Source organism: Astatotilapia calliptera, chromosome 17 (assembly GCF_964374335.1).
Source record: "Astatotilapia calliptera chromosome 17, fAstCal68.1, whole genome shotgun sequence".
Classification (NCBI taxonomy): domain Eukaryota; kingdom Metazoa; phylum Chordata; class Actinopteri; order Cichliformes; family Cichlidae; genus Astatotilapia; species Astatotilapia calliptera.
Genome location: NC_137438.1, coordinates 13678341 through 13698961, shown reverse-complemented (window position 1 = coordinate 13698961; position 20621 = coordinate 13678341). Strand labels below are relative to the sequence as shown.

The 20621-nt window shown below is 39.6% G+C and overlaps 1 protein-coding gene across 8 annotated transcripts in view; it reads left to right on the top strand.

Annotated features, from left to right (window-relative positions):
• LOC113008965 (tensin-3-like) overlaps positions 1–20621 on the top strand; it is a 56908-nt gene that overhangs the window by 6755 nt on the left and 29532 nt on the right. For 3 of the 8 annotated variants that reach the window (XM_026146948.2, XM_080292104.1, XM_080292106.1), the window contains 11 exons: positions 520–603; positions 863–975; positions 1856–1916; positions 2012–2087; positions 2689–2818; positions 3047–3112; positions 7490–7594; positions 12230–13189; positions 17100–17227; positions 18394–18502; positions 18589–18657. In XM_026146948.2, the coding sequence (XP_026002733.2) occupies positions 520–603; positions 863–975; positions 1856–1916; positions 2012–2087; positions 2689–2818; positions 3047–3112; positions 7490–7594; positions 12230–13189; positions 17100–17227; positions 18394–18502; positions 18589–18657 (1901 nt within the window). The remainder of the gene's footprint in view (positions 1–519; positions 604–862; positions 976–1855; positions 1917–2011; positions 2088–2688; positions 2819–3046; positions 3113–7489; positions 7595–12229; positions 13190–17099; positions 17228–18393; positions 18503–18588; positions 18658–20621) is intronic. The other 5 variants (XM_026146952.2, XM_026146951.2, XM_080292107.1 and 2 more) reach the window with 4 other exon arrangements.

Here is a 20621-nt window from a genome sequence, read left to right as displayed (position 1 = left end):
TGGAGCTGTGAAGTATTGCGCCAGTAGTGACATTTAGTGCTGGACATGTTTGCAGATCAAAGAGTGCTGATTGAACAATAGACAGAGGGAATAGTGGCTGATCTGCTGCGTGTCTCCACCAGGCAAAGGGCAGCACGGCTGACAGTAGAGACTTTGAACTGTGATTATGTTTGATTTTTGGGCAGGGATCCTGTTTCTGTTGGACACCAGTGAATACATTTACACCGACTCTGAGCAAACACAAGAGCCTTCATAGCATCATCATATAGCTTATGTGTGATTTTATGGTCCACAGCTGAACTATTAAAATGATGTCCTTGTTTTGCCACATCTTATTATGGCATGTTGGGAAAGTTCAATTTGAGGCAAATCACTAAAAAAAAATGCAGAAAAAGAGGAAACTTCAGACACGTTGACAGTGCATGTGTTCCATACTTGAACACCTCACTCTTATACATATATATATACACATCAACATGAAACACTAGAACATTATCTAAAAATGTGTCTGTCTCTCAGTGCAGACCTTTCCCTCGACCATTTCGCCATGAGGAGGTTCTACAATGACACGCTCTCTGCTCTTATGACCCCTTCACAGAAACGGTAAAGATTTACATGACTGATTCCTGGAGGTCAAAGTTCAACTGTGGTTCAACTCTAAACCTCTGCTCTGTGACCAAAACATCTGCCATTGACCTCAGATCGCATGCTCATTGATCACCTGATTGACCGTTTTGTGAAACAGTTAACATAATAAAGCTACTGAGAACCAATGGAACCAGGGAATTCAGTGAAAATCTAACTATACTGTCTTCCATTTCTAATAATGTTATAGATACAGACTTTCTTTCTGCTTTTTCAGGTATGTATGGATGCTGGGCAGCATATTAAAAGGCAGACTAAAGATGTCTCCTTCTCCATCTTTCCTGCTCTGTGTTGTTCTTTATAGTCTCCCCAAACTAAGACCAGATGGAGGTAAGCAGCACAAACAGGTTTGGCATTTTAGCTCATGCAATCCTGATTTTTTTCTCTTTTTTTTTTTTTTTTCAATTAGTTGTGACCATATATTTAACCTGGGATAGCTGGGATAGCAAAGCTCATTTGTAGTTCACTATAAGATTATGGGACGCAGATATGAGCTGATTAAAAACAGACTTAAGACACACCCCAAAAAACTGAATGTACAACTCAACAAGGTAAACTTGTGCATAACTTTATGGCTTATTAAAATTAAAACAGGTGAGCTAAATAAACATTGAAAGTGAAAAAGTAGTCATAGGAATCAAAACCTTTTTTTTTATACCAGTCTGTTTATTTCAGCCATTTTGACATGAAAATCTATGGATTTTTTGTTTTGGAGCGAGCCTCAAGTGGTTATTTCACCAACTGCAGTTTGTGACATTCCCTTGCAATGTAGAGGAAGGAGAGATGTGATTTGAGCCTTTATGAGCCTAGCAAGATACCCATTGTTTTAATCTAGAGATCCTCAACACCTCGATCAGATCTTTACACATAACATGACACAATTTCAAAATTCAGCAAGGTAGTGAAAACCAAGGTGAGCCTTGCATGTTATTGTAACAGAAAATGAAAAAAAAAAAAATCTGTAAATGGATTCTTAGGGTTCTCTGAGTGTTCCTAGTGTAAGGCTGTGTGCCCAGCCTGTACACCAAAGACTGCTGCTGTCCACTGTGAAGTGCTTGAAAAGTGACGGTCTAAGTCTTTACCTTGCTATATAAAGTGCCTTGGAGTCACTGTTGTTGTGAACTTGCTTTATCTGTCTATCTTTAGTCAAAGTTTTCTTAAACTACCCTGTTTAACTTGAATTATAATATCTCTGTTGATGTTGTCTCAGGATGTTTCCTGTTCTTGAGGGTCTACCAAAGTCTACAAGCTGTTTGCACGTCTCCAATTTAGTAAGAAATACATAATCTACACACAGTAAACACAGTAACCGTGGAGCTTACATAAAGCATAAGGTACTAATATGTGCATCTCATGTTCATCTCAGCCATGTTAATGCAGCTGAGACAGATCGCCTCTACATTGTGCTTCAGCCCGCTCAGCTGCTCAAAGGGGACATCATGGTGAGTTGTGATACTCTGTATATTTTGATTTTTATCAGCTAACTGATGAGCAGATGTTTACACAAGAGTAAGGAGCTATTGTTTAATTTTGTAAGCAATTTTTTGAACATGTGTTGATTTTGAATTTTTCATTCTTCAAGAAATATGAACTTTCATGAATGAAAAGTTTATTAAAACTTTTCACCTGAATCGAATGCTCCCCTGTGGACTGATTTTTGAATATCTAGCCCCATGTCTAACCCCTCCGGCACTATTACTACTACTACTACTACTAATAATAATAAACATTTCTGTAATTGGAGGACACATCTGTGTTGCATTATTTGAATATTGCACTTGCAGTTATATGTATATATATATATGGTTTTAATGGTTTATTTGTGCATCTGCATGTATGCATGAGTGTACATTTTTTTGCTTGAGCACCAACAGGACAAGTTAAACAGAACTGACCATTCTGTCTAATGCCAGACCCAAATCTATCTTTGTTTTAATCTGCCTAAATTTTAAATGTAACTTTTTAAAAGTCTTTACAAAAAAAACGAACAGTCATGTTTTATTTTTTATTTGTTTTTATTACCGTCTCACTGTCTGTTTGTAGGTGGTTTGTTATGACAAAAACAGCCGGTCAGCTAGTCGTCAGGTCGTCTTCCGGCTCCAGTTTCACACGGGCCTCATATGTGGACACGCCCTCACTTTCTCAAAGGCGGACCTTGACTGTGCCAGAGAAGGTATTTATGACCTGCTACCTCAGCCTACACACTGCCAGGTGCAGTCTTAGTGCAGCACCACTATCAAGCTTAATCAGTAACTGATAAATCTATCAGCCAGTCTGCTTTCCATCTACCTGAACTAACCCTGGAACCATATCAGCTCTGCAGGTGTGAAGGGCACATGGAAATATGCACAGAATGCCAAGTTAACTGTCCAGCTCTCTGATCTCTCCCTTAACATTCCAGATGCCCGGTTCCCAGAAGATGGAAAAGTAGAGCTGCTATTCTCTGAAAGTCCTGAAAAAATTGCAGGTAGGCTGTCTCTCACAAAAAACTTTCCTTTGATGTGTTCTTCAGTAAAGCTTGTATATGCATAATCATAATTTTGGTTAAAATATGATGCAGGTGTTGCAGTTTCTGGTGGATATTAAGAATTCTCATTGAGCCAGCTAAAGTCTTTTGATCCTGTTTAGAAACATAAAACATTTTTATATACTCCACCACTCATTAAAAGCAGATCGTTTGGCAGCTGCCATTTGTAGAATAACTACAGTACTGTTCAAAACTCCTGACCCACTCCTCATTTCTTTATATTTTTTTACGAAATAGAAAAAAGATGCAGCGCTTTATTGAAATATTTGCACAAGTATGGAAATACAGGATATAAGGTAAAAAACTGAGTTTGTGCAATTCTAATAAGCTTGGAAATCAATATTTGCTATGACAGCTTATTTTTCAACGCAGCCTGAGCTCTCTTAGGCAAGCTTGGGTGTAATTTCTTAAGTAGTCTCCAGGAATAGTTATCCTCTTCAAGGACATTCAAAGCTCTTCTTTGAACGTTGGCTGACTTCTGTTCTCTGTCGAGATGAGCCCACACTGCTTCGATAATGTGGAAGTACATTATCGAAGCAGTGTGGGGAGGCCAGCCTGGGGAGGCCAGTTCATGACTGAGAATATTCAGTTTTTCTATCCAGGTATGCTTTTACTCCACTGGCAGTGTGTTTGGGGTCATTGTTGTGCTGAAAAACTAAGCTGTTGCCAATCAGATGCTTTTCAGATGATACTGGATGGTTGATCAAAAACAGCTGGTGCTTTTCTGTTTTCATATTTCCATCGGTGTTGTCAGAATCTTCAACACCACTGGCTGAAATGCAGCTCCAAACCATGACAGAGCCTCCACCAATGAGTCAGACTTTCTCCTAAAAACGTTCTAAGGCTTTCAGATGCCTGGAAAACTATTGCTCTAAAGCACTTTGGCTCCTTGGAAGGAAAATATAAAGCAATACTATATACCAAGATACATTGTACTGTATCTTAAAAGAAATGTATTTGCAGGTCTCAAGCGAAAGATTTCTTCTTCATATAAAACTTGATCTGACTCACGAATGTACTAGTGCCAAGTTAACGCTGCATGACAGTTGCCCTAGAAGAGCATAGACATAGTGGGTCAGTACCGCACATGGGTATTAGTGTCAGGGTAGAAAGAAATTACTCATATGAAAGCATTACTCATACACAGATTCCTAGAAGTCAAGCATACTGTTAGATCAAGTCTAGTCTAGCTCACCTGCACTGATTTAATTGCCAAACCACATTTGCCTTTTTTTTAAATATATATATACTTTTGGCTCAGCTTGTACCCTTGCAACAGATTTCACAAATAAATAAATGCTATATCACTTTAGCTTGCCCACAGTTTCTGTGTGCCTTTAAGCAACTTTGCAACTCAGCCCCACTCCAAATTTGGAGTTGAATAATTCTGGAACAGCACCAATAACATTAGCATCACCAGCTCCTTGTTCACTGTTTGCTGCAGTCTTTTAAATTTCACTGGCCTAGTGATGGAGAAAGTGAGATGAAATATTTGGTGTCTTACAGAAACAGAGGAAGTTTTTTTTTTTTTTAAATAGTATTTGATTGCAGCCTTTATTACAGGCATTTATAATTCAGGTCACAGAACACACTGCATATCACCACACTAGCTATGAGAAAATATGTCTTGCTACTCTTTAAATCAGTAATAAGATACAGAAAAGATTAGATTAGATTGTTAATGCCAGATCCAGAGTCAGTCTCGGAGTCATTACTCCAAATAAGTGCACATTACACATTAGTTATTATTGTAGTAATAATTCTTTACTAATTATTACGAACTAATGTGTTAAATTATTCAGTTACTTCCTGGAGAAAGTCATTTCTTACACTACTTTAGTGTTACTCTGTAACAGGACATGAAATGCGCCGTTGTATAATTATTAGTTAACAGTACAAAAATTATGCTAGAGTCCCACACACTGACACAAATCTCTATCCTGAGGATGAGGGCGCACAAGGTCTTTCTTTTAGTGTTTCTATATCAACACAAACCCCAACAGCAAAGTTGAAAAGCAGCACAAAGAGCACTTCACAGCCATCCTCACAGCGACTGTACTGGAAATGGTAGCAACAAAGTCCTACTGCTACCTGTTACCTGTTTGAGTTTAGGTGATAGCTGCTTGTCTGGGGTCAGCATACAGCTTAACTCTTGAATTAAATTGATAATCCAAAAAACATGAAAGATATACTCTACTGTGATATTCTTTTTTCATATATTACCAATAAAAGTAATAAAATAGTGGAATTTTACAAAGAACATATCGATGAGAGTTTCCATGTTAAGTTAGATAGTAACTCTGTATTATTACATTTTTAATGTTTAAATTACTAAAAATGAGTAATCTTTGTGTTGATTGTGCATTTTGTTGTGTAACAGCTCTTTGCTTTTGTATATGTGTTTGTGAGCTGTCATGAAGTGTGGAATCAGAAGAATGCAAATGCGGTAATGCGGTAACCAGCAGATTAAACCAAAAACTAACCTTTAATTAAATCTGTAATGCAGTAAAGCAAATGTCCACAGAGGGAAAAGTCAAAATCCAAAATTCTGCAGAGAACAGGGAGCAGATGAGGAGAGCTTAACAGATGATCTGAAAAAGAACAACAGAAATTGGCTATAAATACACAATTAAAGGAACCAGGCAGGGTTGAAATTAATCAAGACAGTGATGCAAAAGAAGCAAAAAATGCAAGACAGAAGACTACCTAAATAAAAGAGGAAGTGAAATAGATATAGACAGAGACAAGAACTTTATAGAATGAATAACCTGAAGGCCCACACAGAAAAAGCACTGAGGGAACAACTTAAACAACTTAAACTCTAGCATAAGGACTACATTAAATGTATACTTCCAAGCGTTCCTGCAAAGTCTCACAATTTGACAAGATGAAATCCAATGGCGATGATAAAACAAGACACTTAGACAAGTATTGCAACCAGCTATACAACATGCCTACTTGTAATTTGTTTGATTGTTGTGTAGCCCTTGATGACATATAGATAACCTTTTAGAGTTTTCATTTTCAGTTTTTCAAGCATCAGCGCTGCCATCCAAACAAACTATGTTTAGTCATTTGCTCCAGAGCTGCAGTTAGCTAGTCAAATCACATTATAAATATGTTCCAAGAGGAAATGAAAAAGAAAATGAGCTCTGTGCTGTGCTGTACAGTTAGTAAAGGATTGCTAGCTTTGCTCATGCTAATGGCTAACAAAAACTATGCTAGATCTTTTTTGGGGGTGTTTCTATGGCAATCATACCAGCAATGATATGCCCCAAAATGTCACTTATCACACCCATCTTTAAGCACTGAAATATATCTATCATAACTTAACTTCAGTCAGCTTGGCTTACAGACTGGTCAGTCAGCAACCTAATGGCAACATTTGGACTTTGTTCTAAGTTTTAAAATGGTTTTCAGTAATAGCTCTCCAACTTTGCTTTGGATTTTGGCCAATTTTCTATTAATTTTAAGTGAAAAATAAGTGGCAACAGGTCCTTTTGGAATTCAGGTTCATGACAGTGACCCCAAACACATTGCCAGTGCAGTAAAAGCATACCTGGATAGAAAAATCACCCAATGCAACACTGTCAGTCATAGATTGGCCTCCCCAGAGCCTGGACCTCAACATTATCACTTGAAAGTGAACCCAAGATCCAAAGAAGAGCTTAGTAATGCCCTTCAAGATGCCTGGAGAACTACTGTTTTTGTCTCTCTGCGATACCCCTCAGATATTCTGACTTTTATTTTCTTGTTTGGTGAAAAACCTTGAAAAATCCAAACATGTAGCCTCTCTAATTGATGCAGCAAGACTATATTCATATTATTTGGATTAAAAGGCTGCACCAGGCTTCAATGTGTCTTTAATTCAAGCAGACAAGACAGGAGTCAAACTGAAGAATAACACACTCTGACACATTGCCTGTGAATGAAATGATCGGTCAGCCAGGTGGGGGCAGTGTTGGACACCACACCGGCCAAACTGGCCATCATCAACTGTAGTCACACTCCTTTCCTCTCAACAGGAAGCAATACACACACACACACACACACACACACGACAGGAATTTGGATTGTAGATACTGTGCACACAGGAAAATATATACAGCCGGACTCACAAACACACACATCCAGACACACAGATCTTAATGAGCTGATAGAAATCAGAGTCTAACCCAAAATAAGGCTCACAGCAATATTTGAAGCAGATTTGCTGCAGGATCGGCTGTTGGGGATTTGCCCTAACACCAGTGTTTGAGTTTGTGTGTCTTGTTGTTGTTTCACTGACTCCTGACCAGCACTGTTTGTCATGTGCAGGCAGAGAGCTATGGCACAATGGACGCTCTGTGACAGTGGACTATGACACCTTGGACCCTTTGGTTAGACGAGACTCTTATCAGGACACATCTTGTCTAGAAACAGGTGAGGTGTATTTTAATATTTCTTAATCAGAAATTCCCCACATTCTTCTCCTTCTTTCAGTTTCTTTTCCTGTTTTTTGAATTTCTGTACTTCCTCTGAATTTATTATTACCCAGGGTTGAACAGGATAACATTTTATATGAATACCCCTTTTGGGAGATAGATTAGCTTGTCTTCACTGCTTTACCATAGTATATATAAATACAACAAGAAAAAAACAATAAAGCTATGTCTGTGATAGAGAAATAGTCGCAAAATAAAAGTAAAAATAAATACATTTAAAAAAAACGTTACACACATCTAAGCAGGTAGTGAACCAGTAAAGATGCAATTTCCATATGGGCAGATAGCTTTAGTACCTGCTTTACAGCCACCCTGTCCAATGTTACAAAATCTAGGATTACATAATCCCTCTATATCGTGCTCATGTTCACACAAAGGCTTTTAGTGAAATAAAGCAGACCAGTATAAAGCATAAAAATATCTGGGTTAACTTTGTCCAAAGTGAGAATTTGTGATTTATATTATTCACCCATTCACACACCTTTGTACAAGCCCTTGTTTCTACACCCAAGTAGAGCGTTCACACTCCAATGGACACAGCAGAGAGCTCTTTGGGATTCAGTATTTTGCTTTGGGACACTTCGGCAGGTAGACTGGAGCAGCCAATGATCAAACCACCAACCTTCTGATTAGTAGATAACCCGCTCTACCTCCTAAATACAGCCACACCAATAGCAATAGCAATAGCAAAGACTGTAAAGAATATTTTTGCGTTGAAAAACAAATGCAAAATAAAAGCTTACAATTGGTGAAATAACCCTTTACTAGAGCAAGCATTATAGTAATGCTCAAGTAGCCTACTAGGGAAGGACAGAGGTTTAAAAAGTGATTGCAGTAGCTCTGTATGCAGCCAGAGTTAAGCCAGCTTCCCTCGACAGCAGCCAACTGCAGCCACAATTACAGCTACTAACAGTAATTTAAAGCAGTATGCAAGTATCTCAGGAGCTTTATAAAAATATCCTGTTTGAGGTTAAACAAAAGTGATCACTTTCATTTAATCTGTTTTTAAGTAATGTCCAATGTTAGATTTCACTGGGCAAGGACTGGTGGCCTTGCTTATCCAAATGGAATGGTGTAACTTTGTCTTGTTACTTTTTTAAAAGAAAACTTCTCTGACTTCGATGACCTCCCCTTCAATATTATATCCTTTTCCGTCTCCAGCTTTTAACACAGCCCATACTATTAAATTGTGTACTTGTAATCCTTTTATGGCTATCTGCGCCTCTACCATGTGAGTTGAATCTTCTGCAAAATAGAGACCCCCTGTATGCCATATTCCTGCCAAGAGCCTTTTCCCCAAGGCACCAATGTATGGTGCCCTGATTTGTTGATATCAAAAATGGACTAGAAAAGTATTTTGTTGACATTTGCTGAAAACTACTGGAATATATCAGAGATACCCTTTAAATAATATTTATCTCAATTTGAAAGAGAAGGTGATGTTTGCTGTCTGAAGGTTGTGCTGAAAATGCAATTAAGAAAGTGGTCCAAGGAACATAGTTCTTCCAAGCAATCTGGAGATGGAAGAGACCACGCCTGGCAAATTTGCATCAAGCATATCTTTCGAATTTAAGGTCCAATCCCAGAATTTTTTTACAAGGTGATGATATGTCAAATATTTATATATCTGTGTGTGTTTTCTAGCTTTTTTGGTAACCTTTCCATTACAGTACCTTTGGCTGTTATGTAGTAGTTAATACCCTTAGATCCCTGAGATTGCTGTGGCCAGTCTTGTGGGTAATTGCCTGGTCATCAGTGTGACAGCTTACAACTGTTGTGGTCACAAAGGCCTCTTTGACATTCCTGGGAACGGGTGTAACGCCAATCTTTGAGAGCGCAGCCAGACCAGAGCTGTGTGTTTTGGAGGCGGGTGTGGGTTTTTAAAATTTTTTTTATACATTAGGTGGAATAAATGTTCACACACAGGAAATAAACAATACAAAACAAGACCTCAAAATCGAGACAGCTGAAACAATCACTTGTAAGTGGAAGGTTAAGGCTTCGGTTCCAGCTGTTTTGCTAAACCTGCCCATGGTCAGCCATGTAATTTAGAGCTTTTACAAGCGGCATGTAAACACACATAGACACACGCTCACATGAATGCAAACAAATAGGCATTACACGTTACACATAAGCGTAATGAAGGTGCAATGCCAGTTAGCCGCACAGACACTTGCAAGAACATTGTTTTCAATCACAGACGGTTCTGCTTTGCCCTCCCACACACTCCTCCTCACTTTATCTCCTCATCTTCTTGTACTTTCTCCCTTCCTCTTGTCTCCTTTATCTAATCTCCTATCTCACTCTTTCTACCTTCAAGTTCAAGTTACAGGTTGCAATTTGTCCAATGTGTCCCCATCCCCCTTTTCCAGACAATCTCTCCAAAGCCCGCCTCCATGTTTACATTCCCCTCTCCATATTTGGAGAGCTCAAGGTCCTTATGCTTTGTTTGCTTTTTGTTTTTGTTTTTTTGGTGTGTGTGTTTTTTTCCCTTGAAAGTGCAATATGTGTGTTGTACACACTTTTCCACCTGTGTGTTCGTGTGTGTGTGTGTGTGGTGTGTGTGTGGTGTGTGTGTGTGTGATTGCAAGTCTAGTGAATGATCCACCCTTCAGTTTCCTTTCTCTCCAGTTTCCCCTTTGGACATAAAAATGCATGAGTGCACTCTCTCTCTGCCTACCTGTCGCAGCCTGGACAGGATGCAGGGGGGAGGGCAAAAAAAGGAGGCAAAGCAGAGCGAATTACGTGTTGACGGCAAAGGCGGGGATTCATAGTGCAGGGACTGAGTGCAAGAATGACATGAGAGAGGGGAAAGAGAGAGTAGGAGGGGGGACACTGGAGAGCTCTTAGCACCTTAAGAGAAAGAATGTTCTTTGCTTGTCTTCCTGTGGCAGCCTGAGAGACAGTGAGGACTACAAACACTGTAAGAAGAAGAGAAGCTAGCCTAAATCTTTTTTCACTTTGCTTTCACTTCCATCCTTTTCATTCTACCCTCGTCCCTGTGTCTCTTTCCATTCTGCTTGTCATCTGTTCCTGTTTTCCTCTTTCTGTGACTCGGGTGGTTAGGCTTCAGCAAAGCATTTCCATCCTGTTTCTAGTCTGCAGTGGGGCCAGTGAAAGTTTACTCCTAGCAGTCGAAAAAGTAAGCTCGACTTCATTTATTTATTTATTTACTTCTATTAAAGTGATGAAGTTCTGTAAATTGTGGAGTTATGCAGCATGTTTGGAAACTGTGTGCATCTCTCTGTGAGAGAGCTATTAGACCAGCTGTGAGGGTTTACCATGCATGTCTGGTATTTGAGTTTTATTGCCTCTCTGGACTTAAGAGGCTATCTTCATACAGCTCTGGTATGCACTGTACGTATTGTTGTATTTACTATACAGGGCAGTCCTGTCGAAGTGCAGCACCCTGTTTTGGAAGATAACTTGCTCTTTTAGTTATACAGCACTGTTTAGTTTTCTGTGTTTCACGGATACAATGTGCAGATATTTTCATTTGGTCTATAACAATGTCAAAGACCTAGCTTACTGTCATATGATATACAGTGTTTAACAAATTTATTAGACTGCTTTTATGTTCTAACCATAAATACTTTATACATAAAAGTATGTTTAAAGTATTGAAAATCTAATATGATGCTATATTAAATACTTTAGTGGTTAATCCACCAGCATGGATAAGCTCTTAAATCAAAATAATATTTTTAATGCTAAAATAAAACTACCAGTAATGATTGTTACACTGAATTACACTCATTCTGTATTGCAAAGCACTCTTTTGTTGTGAAAAGCGCTACCTGAATGAACCTTACTTACCTAATTTGTGACTTCTCAGCAAAGTATAAAACATGAATTCAGTCATTATTAGTTTTACACAGGATTTCTAACATATTAGTTTTTTGTTGTTTTTATGACAGGTGGTCTAATGAATTTGTTAAGCACCGTATATGACAAAAAAATAGCAATTTGTCCCATTTCTGAAGCTATATCATTGCAGGAATTGCAGGAAGACAAATATATTCTCTTGTTGCTACACCCAGTTAAAGGATAGAAAAGCTGTGTGCGTGACCATGCTATCGGTTGTATCTGACCCAAGGTAGACGTCTATGAAAGACACGTCCTTTGTGTGACACATGCATCTACCAGCAAACACAATGGGGCTCTGTGTTATCTCCATGGAGTGTGTCTGCCGTAATGAGTCATGTACAGTAGTTGTGCAGGCACAGAATCACCGGTAGCAGGAATATGTTCAATTCCAAGGTGCTGTTTTCAGCTTTAAATACAGTTGTCCGAGTGCAGCTTTGACCATTTTATGCTGAAATATCACATCTGTGTCCTCTGATTGTGCTGCTGACGTAATACAGTTTAGCAATTTGAAAAAAAAAATCTGCTTCAAAAGAGGTAATTAGCCAGTTGTCTGTTGTACTCTCCTGTAATGGCAGTTAAACATTAAGAACTCCAGTGGCATAAAAAAGTCAGAAATATGAATGCCATATTATCTCTGACTAAATTACTTTCTATTTTATTTTGCTTTAAAAAAATGATGGTATAATTCTGTTTCATCTACCCACAGCTCCCCCCCATGCCCTGGACCCTGGAAACATTGTTTTGAGTGGCAGAGAGAGGAAGACGAGTAGTGAGGAAGGAGCTTCATTCCCTTTAACTACCTGCAGTGGTAATTGCAGTGACCGAGCTCCATCTGCCAGCAGTGATTCTGGCTTGTCTGTTGCCTCACAGGGGCTGACTGGAGCCAGACTGAAGAGAGAAGCCAACCAGGACAAGTGCACCCAAGCAGGGAAGCTGGTCTCTGAGGTGGACTTTGAGCTTCCTCAGCGTCTTCAGGAAGTCATGACTGAGCTGGCTTCAACTAGTGGAAGAAAGGAGGAGATAGCTAGAGATGAGTCTGGATTGGGACACACAATCAATGGAGAGGCTTCGTCCAGCGAGAGGGAGACTGACATATTGGATGATGAGGATGAAGCAGATAGTGGTGCAGTTCCTGCTCTAGACATTCCGAACTCAAGTAGTATTTGCTCCCTCTCGTCCGAAAATCTGCCCAAAACTCAGAATCTAGCCCAAAGTGAGTACTTGACGCACTCCTGGGTACAGCAGCAACAAAAGGCTGCTGTCAGTGATAACTTCATTACAGTTGATGGGGATGGGAAGTCGAGCAGGATAAAGAAAGGGAGGCCACCACCTCTGGCTGCATCTGTGGCTGCTCCAGACACTCCACCTCGAGGACTCAGCAGCAGGGAAGCAGTGCAGAGAGGGCTGGTGCATGAGAATGATGCACATATCATAGATAAAACACAGAACATACACTCTGCTAATACCACACAAACGTCAGCTTGTCAAGAAGACGAACTAGCGTCTTTATCCACAGACATTGATGAGTCCATAGAGCAGCTCAATCAGCTGATTCTGGATTTGGATCCCACCTTTGTTCCTGTTCCTACCTGCTATTCCCCCTTAACTCGCTCTGCTTCCCTACACAGCAATGGCCTCAGCAACAAGGGAAGAACTCATCAGTCAGGTAAAAGCAAACACAATGCATGGCACATCAGCTATTACAAGTAATATATTCATCAATGAATGGGAAGCCTCAAATTTTAGCGATTCCTCTCTTATATCCGAGATATCTCCAACACCAGAGGGACATTTTAGAGGTCGACATTTGTGTGTTGGAGTGAAAGACCACCACACAGTTGTAACTATGTTCCCCTAAGGATTAATAATAATAATAATAATAATAATGATAAACTTTATTTATAAAGCACACTTAAAAACCAAGGGTATGCCAAGGTGCTTAACAAGTAACATAGATTAAGTTTAATATATTCTGTGAACAAATAAATGGAAATTCTACTTATTATACACATAGAAGTGTGGCGAATACTACTATAAAAGTGAAAAATATTGATTAGCATCAGTGTTGACTTTAACATCTAACCTGATCAGAATAGATCATTTTATAAAATTGTTCTCGAGATTCTTGGCAATCAGAGGACAAATGATGGACGTCAGAATGATGGATAAAAACAATTTTTAAAAAGCCAGATGTAGCAAATACAATACACATTTGTTCGTGTTGTATGAAAAGAGAGAAGGGTGAATGGGTGTGATTGGGTGAATGTGGCATGTTGTATAGAGTGCTTTGAGTAGAAAAGCGCTATATAAGATTCAGTTCATTTACCATTACCACACCTGTGAAAATTGCTTGTGGACAGATGAAACTTGTATTTTATATATCGTTAAGCTCAGTTCAGTCTGAACACATGGAAGCTTTTATAACCCTGCCTGCAGTGCCGATGCACTCTTTGTTGTGAGCTACATCTGCATTTCTTACAGAAGGTGTGTTTGTAAGTGTATTTCCTGAGAAGGAGGAAGCATTTGATTAAACAGCCTTACATATTCTTGCTATGTAAGCAGTGTAAAATCAGGCCCTCACTGCTTGCTATGCAATGATGTGTTTGCCCTCCAGTCTGTCTTATTTTGAATGGAAATATACAGAGGCAGAAATAAAAGGTTACATAAATAAGGTATGTGTGGTTACAGACATACTCGACTTCTTGCCAGTGAAAGAAATCAAAACAATCCTTTTTCATAATTTAATTTTATCCAAATTCAGTCGGGAATGTCAGATGCTCTTGGATAAAGTTAAGATATTATACATTTGTCAGGAGACAGTTTAGTCTTATTGCAGATTTAGGACTAAGGTTTACTGATTTACTTGTCGTTAAATAGTTACAGACTTTGATGTGGCCCTATCCCCACAGGTTAACTCAGCAGACTACTTGATGGGTGCGTAAGTTTTGATTGGCTTGTTTATATCTGGCATGCTTAACTCTGAAATCTTTGTGTAATGCAATTGAAAGTGGTTGCACAGAGGTTGAACGTGCAACACCCTCAACCGCTATATGAGCAGATGGTTGCCGCAATTACTTGCAATCTGAATGGGAAAGAATTCAATGCATTTACCAGCCAACCACTGAGTTGGTAGTCATCTGTGGTCAGTGGGTTTTAAGTGTACAAGTGATGTTATCATCCACCAGTGGTTCATGTAAGACCACCCCAACACTTGAGCGCTTGCAAGGTTGACAGCTCCTAAATCGTTCATATCAGTTCTTAAAATGTATGTTTGTAGCTGATGAAGTGTATCAGTAGGCTGGAGGTTGATCTGTAACTAACACTTCACTTGCTTAATTACTGTGGAAATGTTTCGAGGTAGGAACGTGTGAGCAATCAGGAATGCTTTTGAAGTTGCGACACAACACTTTGCTGTCCTTCTCCCTCTCATCATCTTCAGAAGAGAATAGCCCTCTCACAAACACGGTGGGCACGAAGTGATACTCGACACTGCTCCCTCGGCAGCCCCGCCGGTGTGTGACAGACAGTAACTGGATTAGTTTCAGTTGGTCCACTTTAGCTTTGCTTTCATGTGATTCTGAGATGATGAATACTCACAGTGAAAGCTGAGCTCACAGTGTTCCTTGTCACTGTTTATACATGAATCCACAACTGAGGGTGATCTCATGTACAGTATATCTGTATTGTGACTCACATCAGTCTGTGGTTGCTGTGTTATGGTGTGGTTTTGGTGATTGCTGTTGAGTAAGACTGTTTTATAACTTACAATAATCCCAAAATATTTGCCCAAGTATAGTTTTAAAAAAAATCCGCCTTTACTTTGTGGTCACAATTGCATGTAAAAATATTTTTCTTCTTTGGTTGAAACATATAGAACTGTGTGTAATCTACTGATGTAATCTCCACAGCATAAAACCCTGATTTCTGGACTCAGTGTCAGTGTTCTGACTGCTGTAATTCATACCTAGAAGGGATCATGCTGTGGTGAGAGGAAGGAGTGTACTCAGTGTGTACTAGTGTTACTAAGCAATGTTAGCAAGCTGCAGACAGTGCTGTAAACATAAACATATAAATATAAAGATACAAATTATAGAATTTAACTTTAACAGTGCCTGTTTCAGTGAAAACAACCATGATCCTTCTGTCCCCCCTTTCTTTAGCTGTAGATATGCTTTTTAATGCTTCGAAGTGATACATTTTAATATGGGAACCTATGGGAATTGACTCACTAGGACAAAGACCCCAAATGAGTGTCTGAGCCCACAAACTCATCAGGAAAAGTGCTTGCAGAGGTCAAGACAGAAGCTATCACCATTGGCTTTGTTTTTGCAACTCGGGAATTGTTTCTTACTTTTTTTTTTACTTTTTGTGTTCTTTAATGTAGACATTCCATGAATGTCAGTTTGTGGCACTACCACTTTGACTTTAAATATCTGTCAACAAATTTGGGTAACTGATTTATAGTTATAATATTTTATTTAAAAACCCCAAAACAGGGATACAATCCTCTATTACAACACATGAGAGAAGAACCTAGTGAATGGTTGGTTGGTGGCGTGGGTTGCTGATGAGTTTTGCACATGGGGAGGCAAGCGCTACCATTGTGAACAAAGCTGTGGAGTTAGATCAGGTTTTGCAAGACTAATACTTTGTAAGACTTTAAAGCTGTTCATTGAAAGAACCAAGCAGTGCTGCCTTTTTGCTCCATCCAGATGTGCGTAGGTTGGATGTTGTTGTTTCTTAAAGTGATGTGATTTCTGGAACTGCAAGGTTAACCATAAGGAAAGGGGAATGCGCTAAGCAATAAGCCGATGGTGAGAGGCTTCATACAGTCTACATTTGGTTAGTCAGCTCAGGACGTATCTAGTTGTTTTTCTAAGCTGTGTGCACTCAGCGAGGCCAATACTAAGCTAACTGTTGCAGGCTCTTAGGATGATTTAAGTTACAGTAATATTGTAGTTATCTCATACTTCCTTATCAATTGGTTGACTTTTGGTTCTTTTTGAATCTTTAGCTATCAACTATACTCTCTTCATAGTTCCATACAACAAATGTTGTACTTATTGAGAAAGATCATTTAAGTATTTCTGATGTTAGATAAGATCCAGCTCAGGGGGCTATCCACTCATATTTGAAAAGAGAACAACTGATTGTTTCAGCAGATGGTTTCCAGAGAAGCCGCCCCGATGTTCCACCATCTGGTCACAGTGAAGTCTTGCTTAGTCATATAAGCTCTGCCCTTGTGATAGTCTCCCTGCTTTGTTGATACATGTATACTAATAGAAGCTTTTTGTCAGAGGCAACACGTCAAAGAGGAATCACCGTCATCAGCTTTTCTTTCTTAATTTGCAACCGGTCAGAATAAAGTCCAACTACTGTTCAGTGTTGTTTGTATTAGAATAGACAAAACTTTAAGCATATGCAATGGAGAAGAAAAAGGAATGACTGAATTTGAATCTGTGGTTGACTGCATTTCAGATCATAATCTGACTGACTGTCTGTTCTCTCCCTTTCTTCCTCACACACCACTGCCCTCCCCAACCTCAACCCTCGTTATCACTTTGCTTTCCAATCAGGTTGGATACAACAGAAGCAGGTCACTGATGTTACAGATTACGCTGGTCATCATAGTCCAGTATGGAGAGAGGGTGGACATCAGAGCCTAAGGAGTTCCCCAGGCTACAGTCCTTCCTTGCCCTCTCAGGTAAACACACTTTTTAGGTTTCATTTTAGTAAAATATATACTACATACTGGGATATATCTGTAAAAACAATTTTATTTAAACCTTAATACATAAAATAACACATAAAATAACAACACAGCAAACCTGCCAACGATCTAGCCTCAGTTAAGAAGCTTAATCTGAAATGAGATGTAAGCTATGGTAAGTGGGTTATTAGAAATGTAGCATTAAATGAAACAGATAAACTATCAAGAATAGAGCTAAAATATTTGAGCTATAGCATTAGCTAGTGTGACACAAAGGTAACATCACGTTAGCTTTGCACATTACTATAAATGGAATATGCAAAGCTAAAATATCACCAATGGAACTAAGCAAAAAGCAGCAAATCATCATCAGCTAATTTGAAACAATGCAAAGAAAATATTAGCAGTGCTAGAGAATCAGCAAATCTAATACAGTAGGTCACAAAATCAAGCAGGGGTAAGCTAAAAGCATGAGCAAATTGGCTATAAAGCTAACATTGCATTGGATCATGCATAATCATCTGCTTTCAAAAAGCTACATTCTTTGAAGTAATCACCCTAGAAACATGCTATAAATTTTAAAATGCATGCCTGAGTAAAAGTAGTCAATGTGTCTCCTTCTGAATGCAAGGCATATGCCCAATCAGTAGTCAAACTCGACCCATTCTTTTACAAGCACGTCTGGGGTTATTCCAGTGGCTGTGGTTGTTATGCTACATGCTGGCAACCGCATAAAATGCATGAATGCCCTCTTTCCAAAAGTACGTGTTTCATTCGTCACTAGTGAACGGCCAAATTACCCATGTTTGTGTGGACAGGGCTTTACTAGATGTAGCACTTTCAATTTTGTTACAGAAGGAGATAAAGAGATCCTGATTGTGAAACAATGTCTACATCTTAATGTTGATGTTTCTTTGTCTTTGCTCTTATTTTTATTATTATTATCAGTCTTTTAGTTTTGCACTCAGTCTTACAGCTGGGTGGAATGAATGGCCCAAGTGTTTACACCAAAACACAGGCTGCAGCCACACACAGATCACAAGACTGATGTCTGCTTGTGTGTGTGTCTTGTCATCTTTTAAGACTTTGTGGGGAAAAATGGGCTTTTTACTTGTCTCCCCTTTTTCATACGTCTTTCTTACTTCTTTCTTTTTAAATAGCACGGACATCTCTATAAATACAACAGTGTGGACTATCAAGGACGGACAGTTAGCTCTGACATCGTCCCTCCCACTCCTGCCTTCCCAGTGTCTCCTCCAACGCCTTATGGTAAGAGATCATGTCAGAATGAACACTTGTGCTCGTGGGTGTGTTCGCATTAGCAAGTCTTATCAGTGTTCTCCTTCTCTTTCCAGTGAAACATTTCTCAGAGTTTTCCCAGCTCAGGACAGGCAGGCAGTTTGACCAACACAGCTTGACACAAGGTACATTTTGCCAGGAGTGTGTGAGAGACCAAAAACATAGATGAGTGTGTTACTGACAAAAGCACTCAATCCAAACACTTGAGCTCCTGATTGCTGTTGGACAGGGTTCAAGAGTTGGCTGGAATGTCCTTCTGGCATAGGATACCAAAAACACACACTCATACACATACCTAACCTATGCTTTGTTGCTATTAGCTGCATATGCTGGCATGGCTTTTGTTTTTGGTCATTTGTGTGTGGTCAGGGTAGATATATGCCTGATTTCTAGACCTTTGTCTTCATTATTTTCATCTATGTCTTTATATTATTTACGGTAAACCAAAAGGATTTCGATATCTTGTCATGCAGGACAGCTGATGCTGGATATCCGCTAATAATAGTTTCTCGGTAACAGAGGAAGAGACCACTGCTGGCAGGATGTCCACTCATGTCCTGTTCTGGGAGGGGACAGGGGGAGAGGGGAGGGTCTTTTGTTGTTGGGACATCCTGCTTAAGGAGGTGCGTACCACATAGCTGCTGGAGGAGTTTATTGTGCTGTCAGAAATGAGTAAAAATGAGCATTTAATCATACTAAGGCAACATGGTGATGTTGTCTCAAGGCCAATCGCACATTATATGTACAGGTAGGGATGGGTACCGGTGTCCGGTGCCATGATGGCACCGGTTCTGACATAAACGGTAGTAACCAGACCGAAAAGCAGCGCACATTTCGGTGCTTTATTTCGGTGCTTTTTTTTCCTGAGCTGTGATACACTTCTAGCCAATCATTTTACGTTTCCCAGGATAGTAGGCGGGGCCAGGTACGTACGTTCAGTTAGAGCAGAGCTACAGATTAAAAATGTCCAAGGCGAAGCGGTCAAAAGTCTGGTTGTACTTCACAGCAAAATATGCAAACTCAGCAGCCTGCAACAAGTGCTTTAAGCTGATACTGTGATACTGTCAAAGGAGGTAACACCTCGAAACTGATGAAACACCTGGCGACGCATAGCGTTTTTTTTAAAAGCCGAGAAATGCGCCGTATTTGATAGCTTGCTGCGAGACCTCACACTGTGCACGTTGGGTGGGTTGCCAGTTATCGGACCCGGAGCAACATCCCCCAAAAACCCGAAGAATAGAGTCCTGGCCCCTAGCCCTGCCAGTGTAGCAGAAATGATGAGGATGATGATGGCAGCAGCCGTTCTTCTCTGCGTGAGTAGCTAAATGTTGTTCGTGTGTAATTTACGTTGAGTAGGCTAACCACGTTATTACATTAATGCATGTAAGGTGAACTAGCAAACATCATCATAGCTACATGCGGCTGTCCTCTTGTTTGATGGCAGATACTCCTTTCACCCTGGACAAAAAGGCTAAAATGACCAAAGAAAAAGTGGGAAACAGCTGAACATGAGAGGTTTTTGGACAAAGTTTGTGTTTTTTTTTCCATTGTTTAAGCACTGCTTCCAGCCAAGAGTGATACCATATATGCCCCATAGCTGCAGAAAAGGCTAACATTGTTATCTTTTTACAAAAAAAAAAAACAACAAAACAGCTGAACATGGGAGGTTTTTGGACAAAGTTTGCGTTCTCCATTCTTTAAGCACCGGTTCGAGCACCATTTAAAGCACCGGCACCGTTTCAAAAGTACCGATTTGGCACCGGTATCGGATAAAACCTAAACGATACCCATCCCTATGTACAGGAGTTGCTCTGCTATTCAAAACTATGCTGTGAAGCTCCTGGTGCACAGTTCTTGTGCTGATGGCAATGGCAGAGGCGGTTTGGAACACTGGTTGCAATGGTGATATCCTATTATAGAGATAGTAATTAAAGTGATATTTATGGTGGCATTTTGCATTGTATTGCAGGCAGATTAGTTTGAGCTTTGAAACAGCGGGTCTGCCTGTTTATTGTAAACACGTTTTTCAAAGCAGAGCGGCAGCAGGATGGAGTAATAGCTGCTGAAAGAGTAATCATCAGTTATGTAA